The sequence below is a fragment of the Tachypleus tridentatus genome, chromosome 5 (genome assembly GCF_004210375.1).
Source record: "Tachypleus tridentatus isolate NWPU-2018 chromosome 5, ASM421037v1, whole genome shotgun sequence".
NCBI classification, from domain to species: domain Eukaryota; kingdom Metazoa; phylum Arthropoda; class Merostomata; order Xiphosura; family Limulidae; genus Tachypleus; species Tachypleus tridentatus.
This window is the reverse complement of record NC_134829.1, coordinates 52,507,449-52,526,526: the sequence shown is the minus strand read 5'-3', so window position 1 is coordinate 52,526,526 and position 19,078 is coordinate 52,507,449. Positions and strand designations below refer to the sequence as shown.

The following is a 19,078-nucleotide window of genomic DNA, read 5'->3' as shown; positions in this document are numbered from 1 at the left end:
TTTTTTTTTATTAAAAATTTTATATAAGCTTAGAATGAGTGAGGGGTTGAATTTTCTTTAGCCAAGCAAGATTAATAATAAATGCAGCTAAATATGACTTTTGTCTGTTGTTATAAAAAATATTTTTTTTTATTTCAGTGACTTGTATACAAAACTGATTGTTTTATCTTGGCATGTTTGATGATAAAGAAATGCATATGAAATTTCTAAAGAATACATGATATCAGCAAGGAGTTGCACATGACAGGTTTTATACTTAGGTGAACTTGAGTCTTAGTGCACCTGTTGCTGATGAAATACATCAAACTGCTTTGTTCATCACTTAAGTAATTAAACTAATAGCATTTTGTGTGCTTTAGAATCAAGACCACATCAGTCACGATTGCCTTTAATTTTAAGTTGTGGCCATTCACTTTGTGAAAGATGCATCAGAAAGTCAGCAAAGGACCACAGAGCTGTTATTTGCCCATGTTGTCATGTAAGTGTCTGTAATGTACTAAAAATGTTTAATCTACAAGTATGTTCTGAGGTAGATTGAAATTGTTTTATGCCCATGATACTGCAGTTGCACTGGGATAGATTGTGTTGTGAAAGTAGAAAATATACTGAGCTCAAAATGCATGTGATGTAATGGAGATTTATTCATATTGTGTTCAACTTTTAGTATTGTGTATATATGCTTTAGGAAACAAATCAGTTATGTATTTTAGTTTTTCCTTTTTTTCATAATTTTAAATAATTATCTTCACAAAATGTTACTTTGTTTCCTCATCCATAACAAACTTGCTATAACCTTTCTCACAATATATTTTTCTTCCAGTAATTTGAAGAGATTTTATGTATGTTACAGAGGAACTTGTTTTGCTGTCACTTCTCACATGGGTGATGATTTTTGCTTCTTCAAGTGTTTTAGACTTCTTAATTAAAGTATGCTATCATAACTTAATACTTTTTGATAAATTTGGCTTATTTTAATGGATTATAAATTCAGATAAAAAGCATGTAAATAGGACGTTGTGTATTGGAGGACTTAAGATCATCAATTTTGGTCATTTAAAGATTCATTATACACTTATGTCTCTTGTGGTATGGGAGGATTGAAATTTGTGTTTTTCTTTGTTAGCAAGAAATAAGAAAACGTACAACATTTTTCTTTTCTTTCTGAACAAAATATCTTTCAGTTCTTTCATTTGTAGTAATTTCAAACTGATGCAAAAGCTATCGATGATGTCATTTAACATCCAATCCCTTTTGATACTTTCTGTAGGAATATTTCTCTTACTGTTTAATTTGTCTTTGTTGTAAATATTTATGTTCATGTTTATTTACTTTCAACATGTAGAAAATTTTCAGTTTGAAAGATGTTGATGAAGATATTCTGAAGTTACCACCAGATATTCATGCGTTGGGTGTACTGGCTTTATCAAACAGGAAGCCATTTGAGTAAGTGACACTTTGGGTAGCTTGTATCAGAGATTGTGCTTTTTAGCTTTTATGCTTATGGAAAAGAACATACTTCCATATCTACAAATTGTAAATACCACTGTAACAGTTAATTTGAGATCAACCATGTCTGTGGTACCCCATCACTACAGGTAGATTCTTGCATATTAATGCATACAAAATTCAGTAATTACAAAAATACATTTAACGTCTTGGCAAAGATCTAGGAGAAATCTCTCAAAGGATAATTTTGCAGATTCAATTTTAGTATTTTTTTTAATGTACTCGAGTAAGGTTCATATATTATTACATTGCTGCAGGCTGGGGGTGTTTCTCTTATTTTATTAAAGGCTTATGAAACCATGAACAGTAATTTAAATATTTTGTATTTAATCACAAAATTTCAGAAATTCCATACCAGTAGGACTTATTTAGAAACCTATATCAGTTTGTGTTTTAATGTACTTGGAATTCAAGTGTTTAGTATTTATCTGTTAATTTTTTGTGAGTTATATTGTGAGGTCTGAATGCTATTTGCTTTAAAATAGATCTTAGGTTTACACAGTTTTAGTAATACTAATTATATTAAAGTAATAACAAAACACTTTTTAATATAAGTTTAATGTTTTAATGTAAAAAGGAGAGATTTCTTGAATATTTCAAACCATGTGTGTGATTTTTTTCCCCTTTTAACTATACATAAATCGAGTTGTAGGTAAATATCGCTTAACTGTGAAAAGTAGATTCTTCCTTCTAAACAAGTTTCACTTTTCTCATGTTCATTTAAAACTCTTAAAGGTCATTGCAAGGCTTTGTTTCATTAAGGTTTTGATAATATTAAATGCTGTAATGAACGTAGGTCTACATATAGTGTAGGCCTAACTAGTCTCGCATTAAGGGGCATGAAAATGTAAATATCTGGGTTGTTGCTAGAATTATTGTAACATTTAGAGTCAATAATTAATTGTGTAAAATAATTCTCCTTCTGTTGTATATTTAAATTTTTTATGTTTATAAAATAAATTTACCACAAACCAAAAAATATATGAAATATTGTTTATGTATAAATTCCAACCCAATCAGTGTAGTTGAAAGAGAAAAGTTTGCAGGTATTGAAAGTTTTTAAGGTTCATGAAATTATGTAAAAATGAAATTAGGAGTATGGAAGTACAGATAACATTACTATATGTGTAAGGAAAATGGGTGGAAGGGTGGGTGGAGATAACACTGTCATTGCAAAGGGAAAGAAAGATATTTGAAAAATGGACTTGTCTTTCATCTGATGGCAGTTTTTACATATTAAGGTTTTGTGTGCAAATTCCCTCTTGTTTATAAACACTTAAAAAGTACTATAACCTTATTGAGTTTTAATTTTCTTCTCTTGTGCCCACATTTTAAAAGTATTGCTCGGTCTGATGTCTGTCACTAGATAAATTTGTCATTTGTAACTAGACCATTCAACTCTAATTTTCATATAAGAAGCTTTTGATGGGTATCACATGTTGTGGAACGTGTTTAACCTTGCATCACAGAAATACATCTTATGGCTGTCAAATTTGCTCAAAAATCTCTGTACCTAATGTCTTACTTGAGTAGCTTAGGCAAGTTGTAGCTGTTTCAGTTACTTTAAATACACAGTATTGTTTTTACACTTCATAAACTTTGTGCATTCAAATACAAGATACCAAACAAAACAAATTCACATGTCAAGTGTGAGTTTTCCCATTAGTATTAGAATAAAAGGTTAAAATTTAATTTGGGACTTTCTGCATAACTGTGAAATCTTTAGAAGAGTTGTTAAAGACAACTTGGATCTTTCTTGTAAGAAATTTAAAGCTTAAATTGAAAAAGAACTATTTCACCAAATTTTATCACAAGGCTTATTGTAACTTTTGATTATGTCGTCAGTAGTGAACATTATTGGAAAAACATTATTAGAGGATATTGATTTTTATCACTAAAATATTTTGTATAGTTTCTGCATATACCTCATTCCATTATTCATGTCTTTTAATAAGTGTTCTTATTCTTTTAAAGACTGTGTAGTAACAGTGCCAAAGTGCCTTTTGAGAGCAAAATTTAATTATAAAAAAAAGTTCAAGATAAATTTAATGAAGCTAACAATATAAAGATTAATGGAAGATGTCACTTACAAAACTATATGTGTAGATGCACACAGGCACTCTCCAGTGTTTGCTTCCAATATCCAAACAGTTTATCAATACGTGAAGTGTAGATATAATTGTAGCTCTTGTAGAAGTTGTAACAAATTAAAAAAAAAACTAGCTGTCTGTCCAGAAGAATATTCTGATGTTCTTCTTGATAATGAGAAATAAAAATGTATCTCGGAACAGCTGGGCATTAACACTTATTGATAAGGAGAGAACAATGTTTTGACTTTCCTAGGTCATCTTCAGGAAGGTTGAACTATTGTTCTCTCCTTATCAGTAAAAGTGTTAAATACCCACACCAGCCATTCTGAGATACATACTGATGTTCTGTCAATGATTCCATTAATGACAATAACACCAGCATAATAAAACCATCCATAAAACCTACCAGATAGTAACAATTGTTTCTTAACTGAATTCTCAACCAGATCTCTGAACTTAACTATTTTGTCAGAGATAAATCGTATCTGAATTATCACTGTTTAGCAGAAAGTGTTGAGATAAATTATTTTCTTAACATAATCTGTTTTGCTCCCTGTGAAAAAAACTGATTATGTATTTATTTTTTTCATAAAAGTATAAGACAACCTCTGAATAACTTTATATTTTTTTTTAAATAAAATCTATTGATAGGTATTTATTTCAGTTATATTCAAAGGTTTTCTTGATTTTAGCCTCAAAGTCAAACTAGTACCAGCAGGCCATAAATTTCAAGAATTTAAGGCTGTACCTGAGAATGATTCTACAGGTGAGATATTATACTTTTATCTTACAACAAATTTTGTTAAACATTACAGTTGATGGTGCGATATCCTGTATCTTATATTTTCTGTCTGACAATTTTTTATGTAACAGAACTAAAAATGGGTTAGGTTATGTACTTTTAAATACAATCAGAAATTGTCATTGTATTTTTATGATTCTGAGAGTTTTATATATAATGTTTCAAGTTAAATTTGTGTGAGAACTTTGTAATAACTAGTAAATGTGAAACTATGTCCTGATAAGACTGATAAAACAGGCCTGTGAATTTAAACTTCATAAAAGTTAGTTTTAATAATGGATTTTCCATAATGAAGCTACACAGATTTTGAAAATGATATACATTTTTTCTCTGTCATCAAAGTAAATGGAAAAAAAACATCTCTTTGATGAAATTATTTCACCTACCAGAGTAAACATACCTTATTCATATGCTTGTCAACAAAGAAACAAACAAGCTGAAGAAAATAAAAGAACATTGATTTGAAACAAATAAACATCTTCATTCATCTTGATTTTTTAAATGAAATCTTTGTCTTTTAGTCTTAAACCTACGTGTTGTATTTTTTTACGTATTGCTTATGGAGCTTGTTTCAATAACTAACAGTTATTGTTCATCGTGCTGATGTTCAATTTTTCCTGATACTTCCTCTCACTTTCCCTGATGAGGTCGTGAAACCTTTGTTGTGGTTCAGTAGACACTTCAGGTTCAAAACAGTACCTATCATCATTTCTATTGACATTAGATTCAGAATCAGATGAAACTGTATCAAAAGCTACTAGTGGAGTAGATACAGGTACACCAGGTCCATGAACAACAGGTTTTGTAGCAGATTGAAGGTTCAGATAAGAAATTTCCTTTTCATTTTAAATGTTGTAGCCTTGCACGTTACATGAGTCGTCTGGGTGGTTTTTTAGGTTCATGCCAGACCACTGGAAAAAGACAGACATTTTCTTACCTTTCGTCTACTTTCGTAGCTCTTTGTCACAAATGATGTAAACTTTGTGTGGAGCCAAATGATTTGTCTTGGTTCCCAAAGTTTTATTCTAAAATACATGTAGTATACTTTATTTGATGAATTTTGTAAAGTTTCACCTTTTTATTTCTTTACAACAAATTTACCACAAATATAACAGAATATGTTTATGTCGTTTGTACACCCTCTTGTTTGTTGCTATATAATATCAGAAAGAAAAAACAATGTCAAAGTAGATACAGAAACAAATACTATTCAGAAATGGCACATCATGCAGCCTGTTAACCATTTATATACCACTGGTGAGTTTATCATAGGATCTAGGAGAGTTAATAAGACTCGTATCATGGTTGGTCTAGAGAAATCTATAACCAATGGTTGTCGGCATTTTAAGCATAACAAAATGCGACCTGAATTCAGTGTATGTTATTAATGTATGTAAAAGTATGTATGACGTTTTGTGAAAAAGCTGTACACGATGGAGAAAAATGGACATTATTTTCAGATTCAGCATATGGGAACTACTATAGGATTTGTAAAAATTGTGAGACAAAACCATCACTGGCCTATGTCATTTTTATTGTCACTGTTTTTAAGAACTAGTTGCTGATTGCAGGGGCATAGATATTTTACACCTGATGGGGGGATGATTTTTGCAACCACTTATGTGGACTGTTCAATTTGCAAATTGGTAATCTCTGATTACGTGAACCTGAAAGCTGTAAACATGCAGTCACAGAGTAATCTTGTTGCCACGATACTTCAAGGTTTCCATGTAGGTTTGTATAAGTGAGGTGTTGTGAACAGTTTTCAAAAATGTTAATAGAATAAAGACAAATGTGTCACAAATTAACTGCCACATGAATTTATTCCTGCACACTGCACAGTATAAAAGATGGCCATTATACTTGATAAGGTTACTAATAACTTTCATTGCATGAATTACGTTTTCAAATGTTAATAAAATTAGTAATTACCCTTGATAAGTTTATAACTACTGTAAAACATGTTGTTTGATAAAAATAATTAAAACGTCTTTGCGAACTCTTGAAAATTACACATCAGTGCAATGTAGCATATCATTATTCATACTTTTTATTGAAGTAAGATTCATTTAGACCTCTAGTCTACATGTTCCCAAATGTAGACCTTCTTTGTGATGATCTGTTTATGAATTCTTTCATAAGCTCTTCTATATTTATCTTATCGACATCATTTTTGTGAGTATGACAAACTGCCACATGGTTGAGGCAGCACTGAGACATAGTTGACCTTAACCACGTCTTCAACTGTCTTAATGATGAAAAGCTGTGTTCACATTCACAGCTGGATACTGGACATAAAAGCAAAATTTTCCTGAGAAGAAACACTTTACTAAACATCTGCTGGTTTGTTTCATGCATTTTACAGCAAGCATCCTTCACACCTTTCAGAGATACTGCTTTTGTTGTTCCTTTGAACATGGGCAACTGAAACTCGAGCCGTTGTGCAGAGATTTCTGAATAGAAGTTTATAACCGACTTGTCAATCTTGCCAGATGTAATCATGTTCTCAAGTGCCAAATATTACCTCAAGTCATTGTTGTCTGTATTGAATCTAGTGGTCAGTTGTTCTATGACTGTGTCCACAAATTCAAAATATTGGCTTCTGTAGTAATCTCTAACTGTTGCAGAATGGTGTGCTGAGCTATCACCTGTGATATTTCTGGGGGGTTTGTGAATGCGTGGTAGTTCAATAGGCACCAGATCAAGGGAAGTTGCCTTTTTCTCAGCTTCATCAAATATCTTGTAATTTTCCTCTGCTTGCAATACCATCAATTGTTCAACTGTCATTGCAGATGCTTCAATCATGCCAGATACTGTCGGTGATTTTGCTTGCAATGCACAGTTTAGTTCCTCTAATTTAGCTAATGGATGCTGAGCCATCAACAATCCTAAAACTGTCTTTTCTTTGTCAGATCTGTCCAGCAGACCTCATGCTTTCACTGCTACATCTGATTTTTCATTTGATAATTCAGACAAAGAATCAACAATGTCACTGTAGTGATCATTAGCACATGTAATTGCAGATAGGCAGCACAACCAGCGTGTTGGACGCAGTGGGCGGATGTATTTAACTGGACTATTGTGGCTGTCTGACGATACAATATTTTCAAAGATTGTCTTGTATTTGACTGACCTCTGAAGCAAGACACCAAGTTCATATACCCACTGGATAGAATCTCAAACACATTCACAAGTTTCAACTGTATGTTGAATTATTAAATTAGCCTTGTGTGCTCCGCAGTGATAAAACAAAGCTGACTGTTGCTTCTCTTTTATTTTTGCCTGGCATCCACTGTATGCATCACTCATGTTAGCAGCTCTGTCATAAGTTTGTGCTTTAAATCCTGACAGTGGCAAATTGAGTCTTGTCAGTACATCAAGCATAGCCAAGTTTATTTCCTGGAATAACTGCAGATTGTAAGAGGAAACTACAGTTGTTTATTTTAAATAGATAAAAGCCCTTAACAGTATATATCTGTTTCTACTTACGTTTTATTAGTTTATTGCCCTTTGAACTGTGTCTAATTAGTAATCCTGCTCCACAAGTTGAAAATCACTAAGAGAATGTGTAGTTCGTTACCCTGTCAAGTTACATAATGCCAAGGCTGCTCATTAGCATACCTTATGAAAACTTTATATTTAATAATTGTTGAGTTAAAAATTCAGCTAAGATTCTCAATGTATTTCCTGTGGGAATAAATTAGAACTGGAAGTCAAATAGTCAATTTTCTGTACAGAAAATAATGCAATATTATATGTCATTTGATAGTTGAAAACTTTGACTTTCTATTGGGTATAGATAATATAGTATTGAATGCTAGAAAAGAAGTATTAACACTTCTTTTGTGTGGGGTATGTGGCAAGAGGATCTGATTTTCTGTTCATGGCTCTGTGACCAAGTAAGGTTGAAGGTTATAAGAATTATGCTTTGCCAAAGTGATGAAGATATTATAATGAATAATTTAAGTTGAATTCCATATTTTTTAGAGAGGTGATAAATTAGGAAACACAGAAGACAGAAAATGAACATTACAATATTCATACTAAGAAAGTTTCAAGAATTGTTTTAATATTATAAAATTAAGAACTTGAAATTTATGTAATACCAAAACTAGATTTATTCGTTATGTTTTAATGCTATGTTTATTCGTACGTACTGTTAATAAAGTAATTTTATCACATTTTGAATGTAACTCTGTAAAAGAGTGTGACATGCACTTTGACCTACCTGATGTAACAGGGTTAAACTTGTAAGGTTATCTCTTACACTACTTCCAAAAGCAACTCATTCCACAACTTTTAATCCTTTGTATACTAAAGGAGCAAAGTACAAATGCCATGACCTTTTTTATGGTCACATTGAAAATTCAGTTACCTTTATTGTGTGTCAACACATTTAGCACCAAAGTGCAGTGGCATAAATATGGGGGGACAAGGGGGTACATCTGTCCCTGGGTGCAGCAACGGGGTGGGGGGGGTGCAAATTGATGTTACATAATTAGGAATTATGGCTTACATCTTGTCACGAGGGGGCACGAAAACTGACTTTGTCACCGGGTGCTGAAAACCCTAGCTACGCAACTGTCAAAGTGTAGTTTATAATTGAGATTTTAATATATAAATTTTCATTTTTTAGTTTCAGATAGAAATATTTATATAAACTCACTTTTCACATCTCTATTTTACAAGATTAACTCTGAATTGTCCATCTTAGACTTTCTTTTTACACCTATATGACAATCACAGTTTGATTAATCAGAAATATCACGTTTATATTATCAATAAGCCATAATGTAACTTCATAATTTCCAGCTTTTTTACTTAACTGACATATAAACAAGAAAGTGAAATCCAAGTGCCACATCCATCCTATCACATTCTGTCTTTTACAAAAAAATGACGATAATTCCATCTGACATTTGCTGAGAAAGAAGACCATTGAATTATTTACGAGGCTAGTTTGTTCAGCTGATAAATTTTAAAATAGTTATAGTATACTTTGGATTTACTCTTTGGTTTGATCAGCTATGGAAAATTTTTAACCCATTTACGGATGACTCAGAAATATTGTTCAAATATAGCAGTTTGAGGATATACCTCTTTTTGTGAGTGGTTTTAATTTGTGTTCTATGTTACATATTTGAAATTGAAAATAATATCTTTTATTATATATCATTATTGTTTAAATTCCTGTTATTCAGAATTTTGAAGGCATAAACAACAACATTACAGATATGAGTACTAAATTAGATTTTTAAAATATTTTTCATTTATTTTATAAAGCCAAATAAAATGTAAAAGTTAGAAACTTTTCAAGTTAGATAAAACCTAAAAACATACTTACAACATGAGATGATGTACTAGATGTGATTGTAATTTTATTGTGCATATTGGTAACTTGATCCATTCTTCATCCAAAAGCCTCCTGATGTGATAAATTGCTCTTGGTGTATTCCAAGATAGGCTTTAACTCTATTAACACGGATCAAAATCTCTATGTATTCAAAACTGTACTCCACTGTAAGTATTAAAATAACATACCTAAATATTGATTTTTCATATGTCACATGATATTTTGAATGCAGCATTGGTTGAAAGTAGATGTTTGTGATGTCTTAATACAAAGTCTATAGTTTCTTACGGGAAGTCAAGTTAACTATACTGACAAATTAGAATATAAAATAAGAACCTCCTATCTTTTCTGTTTGTTGAGATATTACTACTTTTACTGACTCAAACACAGTGACAATGCTCACCTTTCCATTTTTAGAAATACTTATGTAAATCTGCTTTTGTCTCTGAATAACAAATCAAAAGTTCACCTAAAATATTTGGGCAACAAACTCTTTCTTTTTATGCTAGATTCAAAGCAGTGAGATAAGGCTTTACTGAGCTGATGATTTTGTATGTTATTTAGGCCCCAATACAGCTTAGTTACTGAGCTTGATAAATTATGATGGAATTCTGCAGTACTGGTACAGTAATTTATGATTTTTTAGTTACTTCAAAATGTATATATAAAATCCTAAAAAAAATTTTCATTTCATGTATTCTACATGCAAAATTTGATAAGGCTTAGCAACTTATGACAAACAGCAGAAGAGCTCAAAGTTCGTAACTAGAAGAGATAACTGTTTGTTATACTTCTTTATTTACTGTTCTGTGTTTTATGAAAAATGATTTGATAATGTATTTATAAACAATAATAATGTACATACATAGATAGTGTATTATAATAGGACAGGTCATTTTGTAAAGGCCAGTTTCATGCTAACAGATACATTAATACTAGTACATATGTGCCATGACTTTAGAACTTCTGTAATGTTAGCCAAGTGTGGCTGGAATGGTCAGTATAATAATAATAATAAAAATGTATATAGATATGTTTTTCTTTTGAAACTTGTATTCCTTCACAAAATACGTAAATTATATTTCATAAATTTTTATGGTGACTGAGGTCAATAAAATCAACCAAACCTCTACAGATATTCGATAGGAAAAATAAAAGATAAAGTATAAAGTTTTATAATTATCTGGTGGTTATAGAGACTTTGAGTGTAAAACTTTAAAACTTTCTGATGCATAAAAGTATTTCAGTTCTTAAAATCAAAATTACTTTGCATGTTGGATAGTCAATATCCAAAAAGAAAATTACGTATGAGGAAGACATGACTAAAGGAATCTTCTAAATTAATAGAGAACAAATTGATATTTTGTTTACTGAAGCCTTTTAATGTTTACTGATAATCTGCAAAACTTTGTGTTCTCATATTTAAAAGTTATAGCATGAAAACCATAACAAGCACAAAATGGTTACTAGGTCACTCTGTGGAATTCAGCCTGTGCTGAAAGAGTTAAAAGCAGTGAAATATTCTGAACATGTATATAAGAAACTATTAGCTTTAGCCACAAGAACCAACATTCTCTAATTGTATTGTACAATATGCAGTCATTCTAAGACTAGAAAAGCATAATTAGATTTTGTACTTTCCAACTTTCCACTTTGTTGCATTGCAGATTTCTCACCATTTAGTACGAGGGTAGGGAAAAATAGCAGATGAATTAAAATTAATATACAGCTATCTAGAAATACCCAAGAATTTAATATCACTAATATAGATAAAGACAAAGCACTGACCTCTGAGGAGCACCATTAGTAATATAGATCCATTTTAACTGTTTTCAGATGGTTCGTGTGAAAGACCATGTCATCATGTTTGTTGACTCGCATTTAAAACTTTATTGAACTACTGTTTTATGAATTTTTTGTCATTAGGTTCAGCATCCAATTATAGAATATAATTCATGTTTTTTGATTTGTCAAGTTAAAAGTAAACATTAAAAACACATAAACATTGATTTTTGTGTGTTATATTTGTTGTTGAATACAGTTCTGGTTCAGATTAGACGTTTGTAATGTCAAACTTACAAAGTCTACAGATTTGAATAAGTGAGGAACTTAAATTCCCAATATTCACAAAATAAGGTATAAAATAAAACCCTTTAATCTATTCTGTTTGCTGAACTATTACTATATTCAGTGAATCAAACATGGTCGCCCCACTCACTTTTCTAGTTTTAAAAATAGTATCTTATAAACACTTATTTTTATATGTGACATAGATAGCTGACCAAAAGTTCAGAATTCATGATGACAAGAAGCCCACTTGATGTAAAAATGTATTCTTATGACAGCTGGTATAATTAACCTAAAATGCAGAACGTTTCGAGCTTCTTGGGTCATCTTCAGGAGGAAATGTTGTTCTGTACTCTATTTTAATTAAAGTGCTAATACCCCTACTGACCATCTTGAGAAGACAAAAGCTCAGAATGTGTTTTCAGTGATTTTTGTTTTCCAGCCATTTTAAAAAATAATGATATCCCTCTTTCTTTCAAGACGAACTTTTGTGTTGGTGAGTCAAATCTTTAGCTTGTTCAAGACGAACTTTTGTGTTGGTGAGTCAAATCTTTAGCTTGTTCAAGACAAACTTTTGTGACACACTTTTGTGTTGGTGAGTCAAATCTTTAGCTTGTTCAAGACACACTTTTGTGTTGGTGAGTCAAATCTTTAGCTTGTTCAAGACACACTTTTGTGCTGGTGAGTCAAATCTTTAGCTTGTTCAAGACAAACTTTTGTGCTGGTGAGTCAAATCTTTAGCTTGTTCAAGACACACTTTTGTGTTGGTGAGTCAAGTCTTTAGCTTGTTCAAGACACACTTTTGTGTTGGTGAGTCAAGTCTTTAGCTTGTTCAAGACACACTTTTGTGCTGGTGAGTCAAATCTTTAGCTTGTTCAAGACACACTTTTGTGTTGGTGAGTCAAATCTTTAGCTTGTTCAAGACACACTTTTGTGTTGGTGAGTCAAATCTTTAGCTTGTTCAAGACACACTTTTGTGTTGGTGAGTCAAGTCTTTAGCTTGTTCAAGACACACTTTTGTGTTGGTGAGTCAAGTCTTTAGCTTGTTCAAAATCTGTTATTTTTTTATACTCCAATACAGTTTAGTTATTAAACTTGGTAAATTCAATGTAATATTGTGGCATCAGTGAATTAATTTATGATTTTCTAATTATTTAAATGTGTGTGTGTGTAGAATCTACAAAAATTGTTTCATTTCATATTGTTCACGTGCCAAATGTCTTGAGGCATAGCATGCTATGACAAGCAGCAGCCAAGCACAGAAGTTGTAACTAGAAGAGAAAATTGTTCTCTTTACTTCTATATATACTGTTCTGTCTTTTAAGACAAATAATATTAACCTATTTGTAAACAGTAATAATCTGCATATGTGTGTGTGTGTATATATATAATGTATGATAATTGAAATGTGACTATTTCACAAACTACTAGTACAATAAAACACAGCCAAGACAGATTACTTTGTTAAAGACTACAGGTCAGTCTTATATTGTTTTATACAGTAACATCAGTGCACATGTACTGCATCCTTGTAACTTCCTTCTTGTTAGCCAGGTGTGGCTGAAAGGTCAGTATAATAGAAATAAATATATACTATTGTATAATTTTATGAGGTTTAAGCTATTTAGTCTAAACATTAATGTTTTCGTATTATAATCTGTAGTCATTTCAGAATGGAAAAAGCATAATTCATATTCATTTCCTAATATTTTATATGGTGGTTATGAGGTCAGTCAAATTAACTGAACCCATACAGAAATTCATTAGGAAAAGTTACATAAACTATATAAGGTATTTTCATAAAAAAAAACATTTGATAAAACTATTAGGACATAATAAGGATTTAGCACGTCAAATTTGAAAATTTTCTAATGGATTAAAAGTATTTTTAATCTCAAAGTGAAACTTGCATCACATGTTAGATAAGCAACATACAAAAAGAAAAAAGGCAGGAGAAAAACGTTGGTTAACAAATCTTAAGACTTGATAAAAAAGAATCTGATGTTTTGTGTATGAAAGCATTGCAATGCTTGTTGATAATCTGCCAGATTTCATGAATATACACTTACTAGTTTAAAAGTAATAGCATGAAAACTTTAATGATCACAAACTAATTATGAGATTGGTCCCAGGGATTGAGCCCAAACTGAAAGGGTCAACTGGATTTGTTAATAACAGCTTTCTCTCACCGACCAACCTACAATTTAATTGTCTTTCCCCAACCCCCACTGATGTTACTTTCTTACCTAATCATTTATGTGGCACCTTATCAAAAGCTTTTTGAAAATCTAAATACACCAATTCACATACACTGCTGTCTGGATATCAAGTATTCTTCTCATCACATTATTTCTACTTGGTGATTCTGTATTGATTTAACATCATATTTCACTAAAAGTTTTTTTTTTTTATATGACACTAGAAATTTTTCCATTACAGAAATAAGAATAACTGGTTTATAGCTTCAAGAGCAACTCATACCACCCTTCTTAAAAATTAGATTAATATTAGCAACTATGTAACACTTGGGAATTTTACCATTGTTTGTTGGTTAAAATAAAGGAATAGCATTACAGAATACCTTAAAGTATATGTGCATCACTGTTTTTGGTATAGGCAATTGATGGAGAGTAAGAAAAAAAGCAGAGTAATCAGAGTTGTTGATGAAATTAGGATTAAAACAACTCTGAATTCAGTTTCAAAATGTGTGTTTTGATTACCTGGGTTTTAAATGATGAAATGTAAGTACTTCTGGTTTTGCTTAAGAGAAATGTCTTTTTCAAATCCATATCTTTTCTTTTTGTTTTCTCTTCAGTGATTTGCGACGAATGTAGTAAGTCGGCTGCCCATTGGAGTTGTGACAAATGTGCTGCAAACTTTTGTAATATCTGTTTTGATCTGGTAAGTATTCAAGTTTTTATTCTTACATTATCCTAGAATCATCAGTGAGGTTCAAATAGACCTCATTTACTCTTTAAACAAGTTTTCATAAAACTGATTAACCTTTGTAGAATGGACGGCAACTGCGTGTTGTAGAGACACAAGTGTAGAGGACGTTTTGAAAGTCTTCCGCCTTTCGTCTTCAAGTCAGTGTGTGTGTAAGGTGTTGTTGGTCTTTTATAGTGTCCTGGTGGATTGTGGAGAGTGTGTATGATTGGTTGTATTATCACTGTTTCTGATTGGAGGAGAGATTTCCTGAAGAGTCAACCAATGGTAGCCACAGATTACTCACCTGTAATCTGGAATCTCTGTTTAGTGAAGGTTTAATAGTGTTAATATAAAATGATTCATTGATTTTTCTTGTCTTCCAGAATTTCTCTGTGTCAATGATTATAGTTTTCTCCCAGTTTATTCTATGTCCAGTCGACATGGCATGCTTTGTAATGACTGAATTTAGTGTTTTCAAGAGTCTTGTACTATCTTTATGTTCTTTTATTCTTGTCGTGAGTTTTCTTCCCATTTCTCCAATGTATGTATTGTTGCAGGAACACGGAATTTCATAGATATAACATTTTTGAGATTCTCTTTAGTAGGTCGCTGTTTGTTTTTTACCATGATGGACTTTAAGGTATTGTAGGATTTCCACTGGAATTCTATGTTGAATTTCGTGGCTCTGCATTTGAGTTTTTTCACTGAAACATTGCAGTATGCAACAATATCTATCATTGACACAGAGGAATTCTGGAAGACAATAAAAATCAAAGAATCATTTTATATTAACACTATTAAACCTTCACTAAACAGAGGTTCTGTATTATAGTTAAGTAACCTGTGGCTGTCATTGGTTGAATCTACAGGAAATGTCTCCTCCAATCAGAAACAGTGATAATCCAACCAGTCATAACACGCTCTCCACAATCCACCAGAACACTTAAAAGACCAACAGTACCTTACACACGCATGCAAAAGTACACACATGCTCATTCGAATATGAAAGGTGGAAGACGTTCGAAACGTCGTCCTCCATACTTGCGTCTCCATAACAGGCAGTTGCCGTCACAAAGGTTCATCATGAATACTCTGCCTAAACAATCTGTCAAAGAATTTTTCAAAACTGTTTATGCACCTGTATCTAATCCAAGGTTATATCTGCACACAGCTACTTTATTTCCACATTAACATTTATACTTACGTGTATAAAAAGCTACAAGATGAATGTAACGATTAACATCATTTATTTTACATGCAAATTGATAAAAATATCAAGTGGTCATGTAGTCCAACCACACTTTGGTGATTAATTCTAACTGAAATCTACTTGATGTCTTGTGTAGGTTAATACATAAAATGAATATATTTCTTTATGAGCATTAAGAAGTTAGATCCTGCAGACAGCCATTCACATACAAGTTGTTTAATTTTAACTAAACTTTCATTAACTTAAGTTAACATACACATGAAATATAAACTTTTTTCTTTTCTTTCTTTGACAAAATCATATACTTAATTTTTCTAAGATCATTTCAAAGTTATTTTGCTAACATCCATTTATGTTTACTATTTTATGGTTAACTACTAGTTGAAAACACTTAAATTCCTTTTGCTCATAAACAAATTGCTATCACCAAACAGCCTAATGTTAAATAGACAAGTATTTACTGAACCATTTGTATAGATAATGAATAAAAGTGTTCTAATGGTAGATCCACAATTAGATTAACAAATTCTGAATGACACAGGAATAGTAATAAAAGATTGTATTAGATGTTGTAGAAGTAAGAAGTCACCACAGGCAGTTTTGCCAACATCAAAATATTTTAATAATTTATTATAAATCTCTGACACTACAATAGAGTATTTGAAAAAAAAAGATAACAAAGACTTGGGTGTATAATTGGATATAATATAAGGACAACCTGATTTGAATACAAATAATTACTTTGGTTATCTTCAGAATACCTGACTGTGATATTCTGATACTAAGCAAGTTTTATATAGTTCACACAGACAAGATCATGATCAAACCTGTTGGATATGACTGAAAGACCTGTGGCCTTGTGAATTCAGAGGACTAAATAGTCTGATGGATTTAATTAACAAAAACTGCTAATTAATGTTGCATTTCATTAGTAGTTAGCAGATATTGCATAGCATCATTTTAATCTTCATCATTTTAACACATTATGGTAACTAGATCCAGTACTAAAAGCCTTAACTTTTTGTAAGGACATCCACTAATGAAGAGGTAAATGATATGTTTTTATTATAATGACACTTTCATTCAGCTTCAGACCTTAATATTTCATTCTACCATACCTGGCATTTCAGAAACAAAATAGTTACTGATGTATAGAGTAAAACTTCAAAACTGCAAGAAATACCAAACACCTTAGCTGTCACAAAAAAATTACAACTATTGATTAACCAGGGGAAGTGACTTCATTACAACTGAACAAGGTTAATACAAATTGTTTTTCAAATTAATTTGTTAGTTTTTGTGTGTATGAAACCTCATCATACTCCTCACAATGTGGCCTACTTGGCTTTTTGTAGGAGAAAATGTCCAAAATTACCACTCTTGCCACAGTTGCCCTTTATTCTGCATGTCACAAGGTTTTTAGTGAGTTCCATTTAAAATTTAATTAACTACTTTGTGTTTGTTAATCTTATACCAGATATTACAGCATAAAATTGTAACTAATGATCCTTTATTTAATAGTGTATAAGTTTTAAGTTTATAATTTTATAAGACCATTTAAAAAAAAGGATTCTGAATTTTGCCTAGTGAGAGGAGGTTGACATTTTGTCTTTAGGCACTGTTTCTTTAATTTATTTGCCACCACTTCAAGAAATGTGATATTTCAAGTAAAGTTTTATTATAATGTTGTCATTGCTCAGGTAAAATGTAATTTTTCATAGCCTTCATTTTTGTTTGGTTACAGACCATCAAATAGAAAATCAGACCCCCTTTGCTGTACGCACACTTTGTCCTCTCTTTTAGGATTTGTCAACAGTTCTGTCTCATATTTATTACTATATTATGCATAATCAATAGAAAGCCAATTCTTCATCTATCAAATGACACATTAAATTATGCAGTTTTCTGTACAGAAAAGTCGTATATTCTCTCAGTGCAAACTTGATTCCCATGAGAAATGCATCAACTTGTAACATCTCTTATCATATAGAAAGCCAGAAAAATTGTAATAGTTATGAGATGCAATGTCTGCTTTTTGAATGCTATTATTTAATGTTTTTTGGTACATTATTTAATCAAATAAAAATTATTCAGTGCACTACTACCCTTAGTGTAATAAAAAAAAAAGTAGGATTATGTATAATATACAGTAAACATAAAAAAAGTAGAAAGCCCAGATAAGCACTTTATTTCTTGTTTTTCATGTGTATTCTTTATTTATCATTATAAAAGTAACTAAAATGTAAAAATAGAAAACACTTCAAGTTAGTTAAGGCTAACTAAAATAAATATTAATACAATAAAAGATTTTCACATGGCATGAATGTGAAAAGCTTGGAGTATCTCATGGGTAGTATAATTTTATAGCATAATGTGAACCACACATTCCCCATGTGATTTATAACTTATAATGGTGCAAATAGTGCTAGTAGTTAGAAATGATTGAAATGGCAATAAAATAATAAAATTTAGTTATAAATAGATGTTTAAAGCTAATTAGTTTAAACAAATATTGTTTCTTGTTATAATTTGAAGTCATTCTATCTCTTTTTTGTTCTTTTATAGTTACGAGGTTGGTCAAATTGACCAACTTTGTATAAAATTAAAGTAGAGAAAATAACAGGAGGTTTTAGAGATTATGCAGCCAACATTTGAGATTTTTGGGATGAAGAAAAGTATTTTGAATCTTAACATGAAAAGCATTTTGCACTTGGAAAAGATAAAAAAATACTCAGTATATTTATGGATGAATCTTTTGTGAAAATATAATTAAACTGATTTATGTAGAAATGACTTGTGATGTTTACTAAAAGTCTGCCAACTTAAATGAAGATAAACTTACTGTATGGAAAGTTATAATATTAAAACAATATACAAGTTAAAATTGTCACATTGGTCAGTCCTTGGCACCAAGTGTGTATTGGGGGAATTTATAACTGGCTCAATGCTAGTCTAATGTGCTAGGCTGCAGGTATTGACTTTCAAACATCATGAACAGACTACTGCAAGGTGTACATATATATATATATATATATATATATATATATATATATGTCAAAAGAGTGAAAGTACTTTAAGTGCTGTTTGGCAGAATTTGCAAGAAATGATCAGCTCTGTTGTGG

General features: G+C 31.2%; 1 protein-coding gene across 2 annotated transcripts in view; it reads left to right on the top strand.

The window, feature by feature from the left end:
- Positions 1 to 19,078, top strand: part of LOC143251172 (RING finger protein 17-like) — a 105,044-nt gene that overhangs the window by 1,255 nt on the left and 84,711 nt on the right. For both annotated transcript variants that reach the window (XM_076502574.1, XM_076502575.1), the window contains exons 2-5: positions 360 to 478; positions 1,343 to 1,443; positions 4,289 to 4,362; positions 14,634 to 14,719. In XM_076502574.1, coding sequence (XP_076358689.1) covers positions 360 to 478; positions 1,343 to 1,443; positions 4,289 to 4,362; positions 14,634 to 14,719 — 380 coding nt within the window. The remainder of the gene's footprint in view (positions 1 to 359; positions 479 to 1,342; positions 1,444 to 4,288; positions 4,363 to 14,633; positions 14,720 to 19,078) is intronic.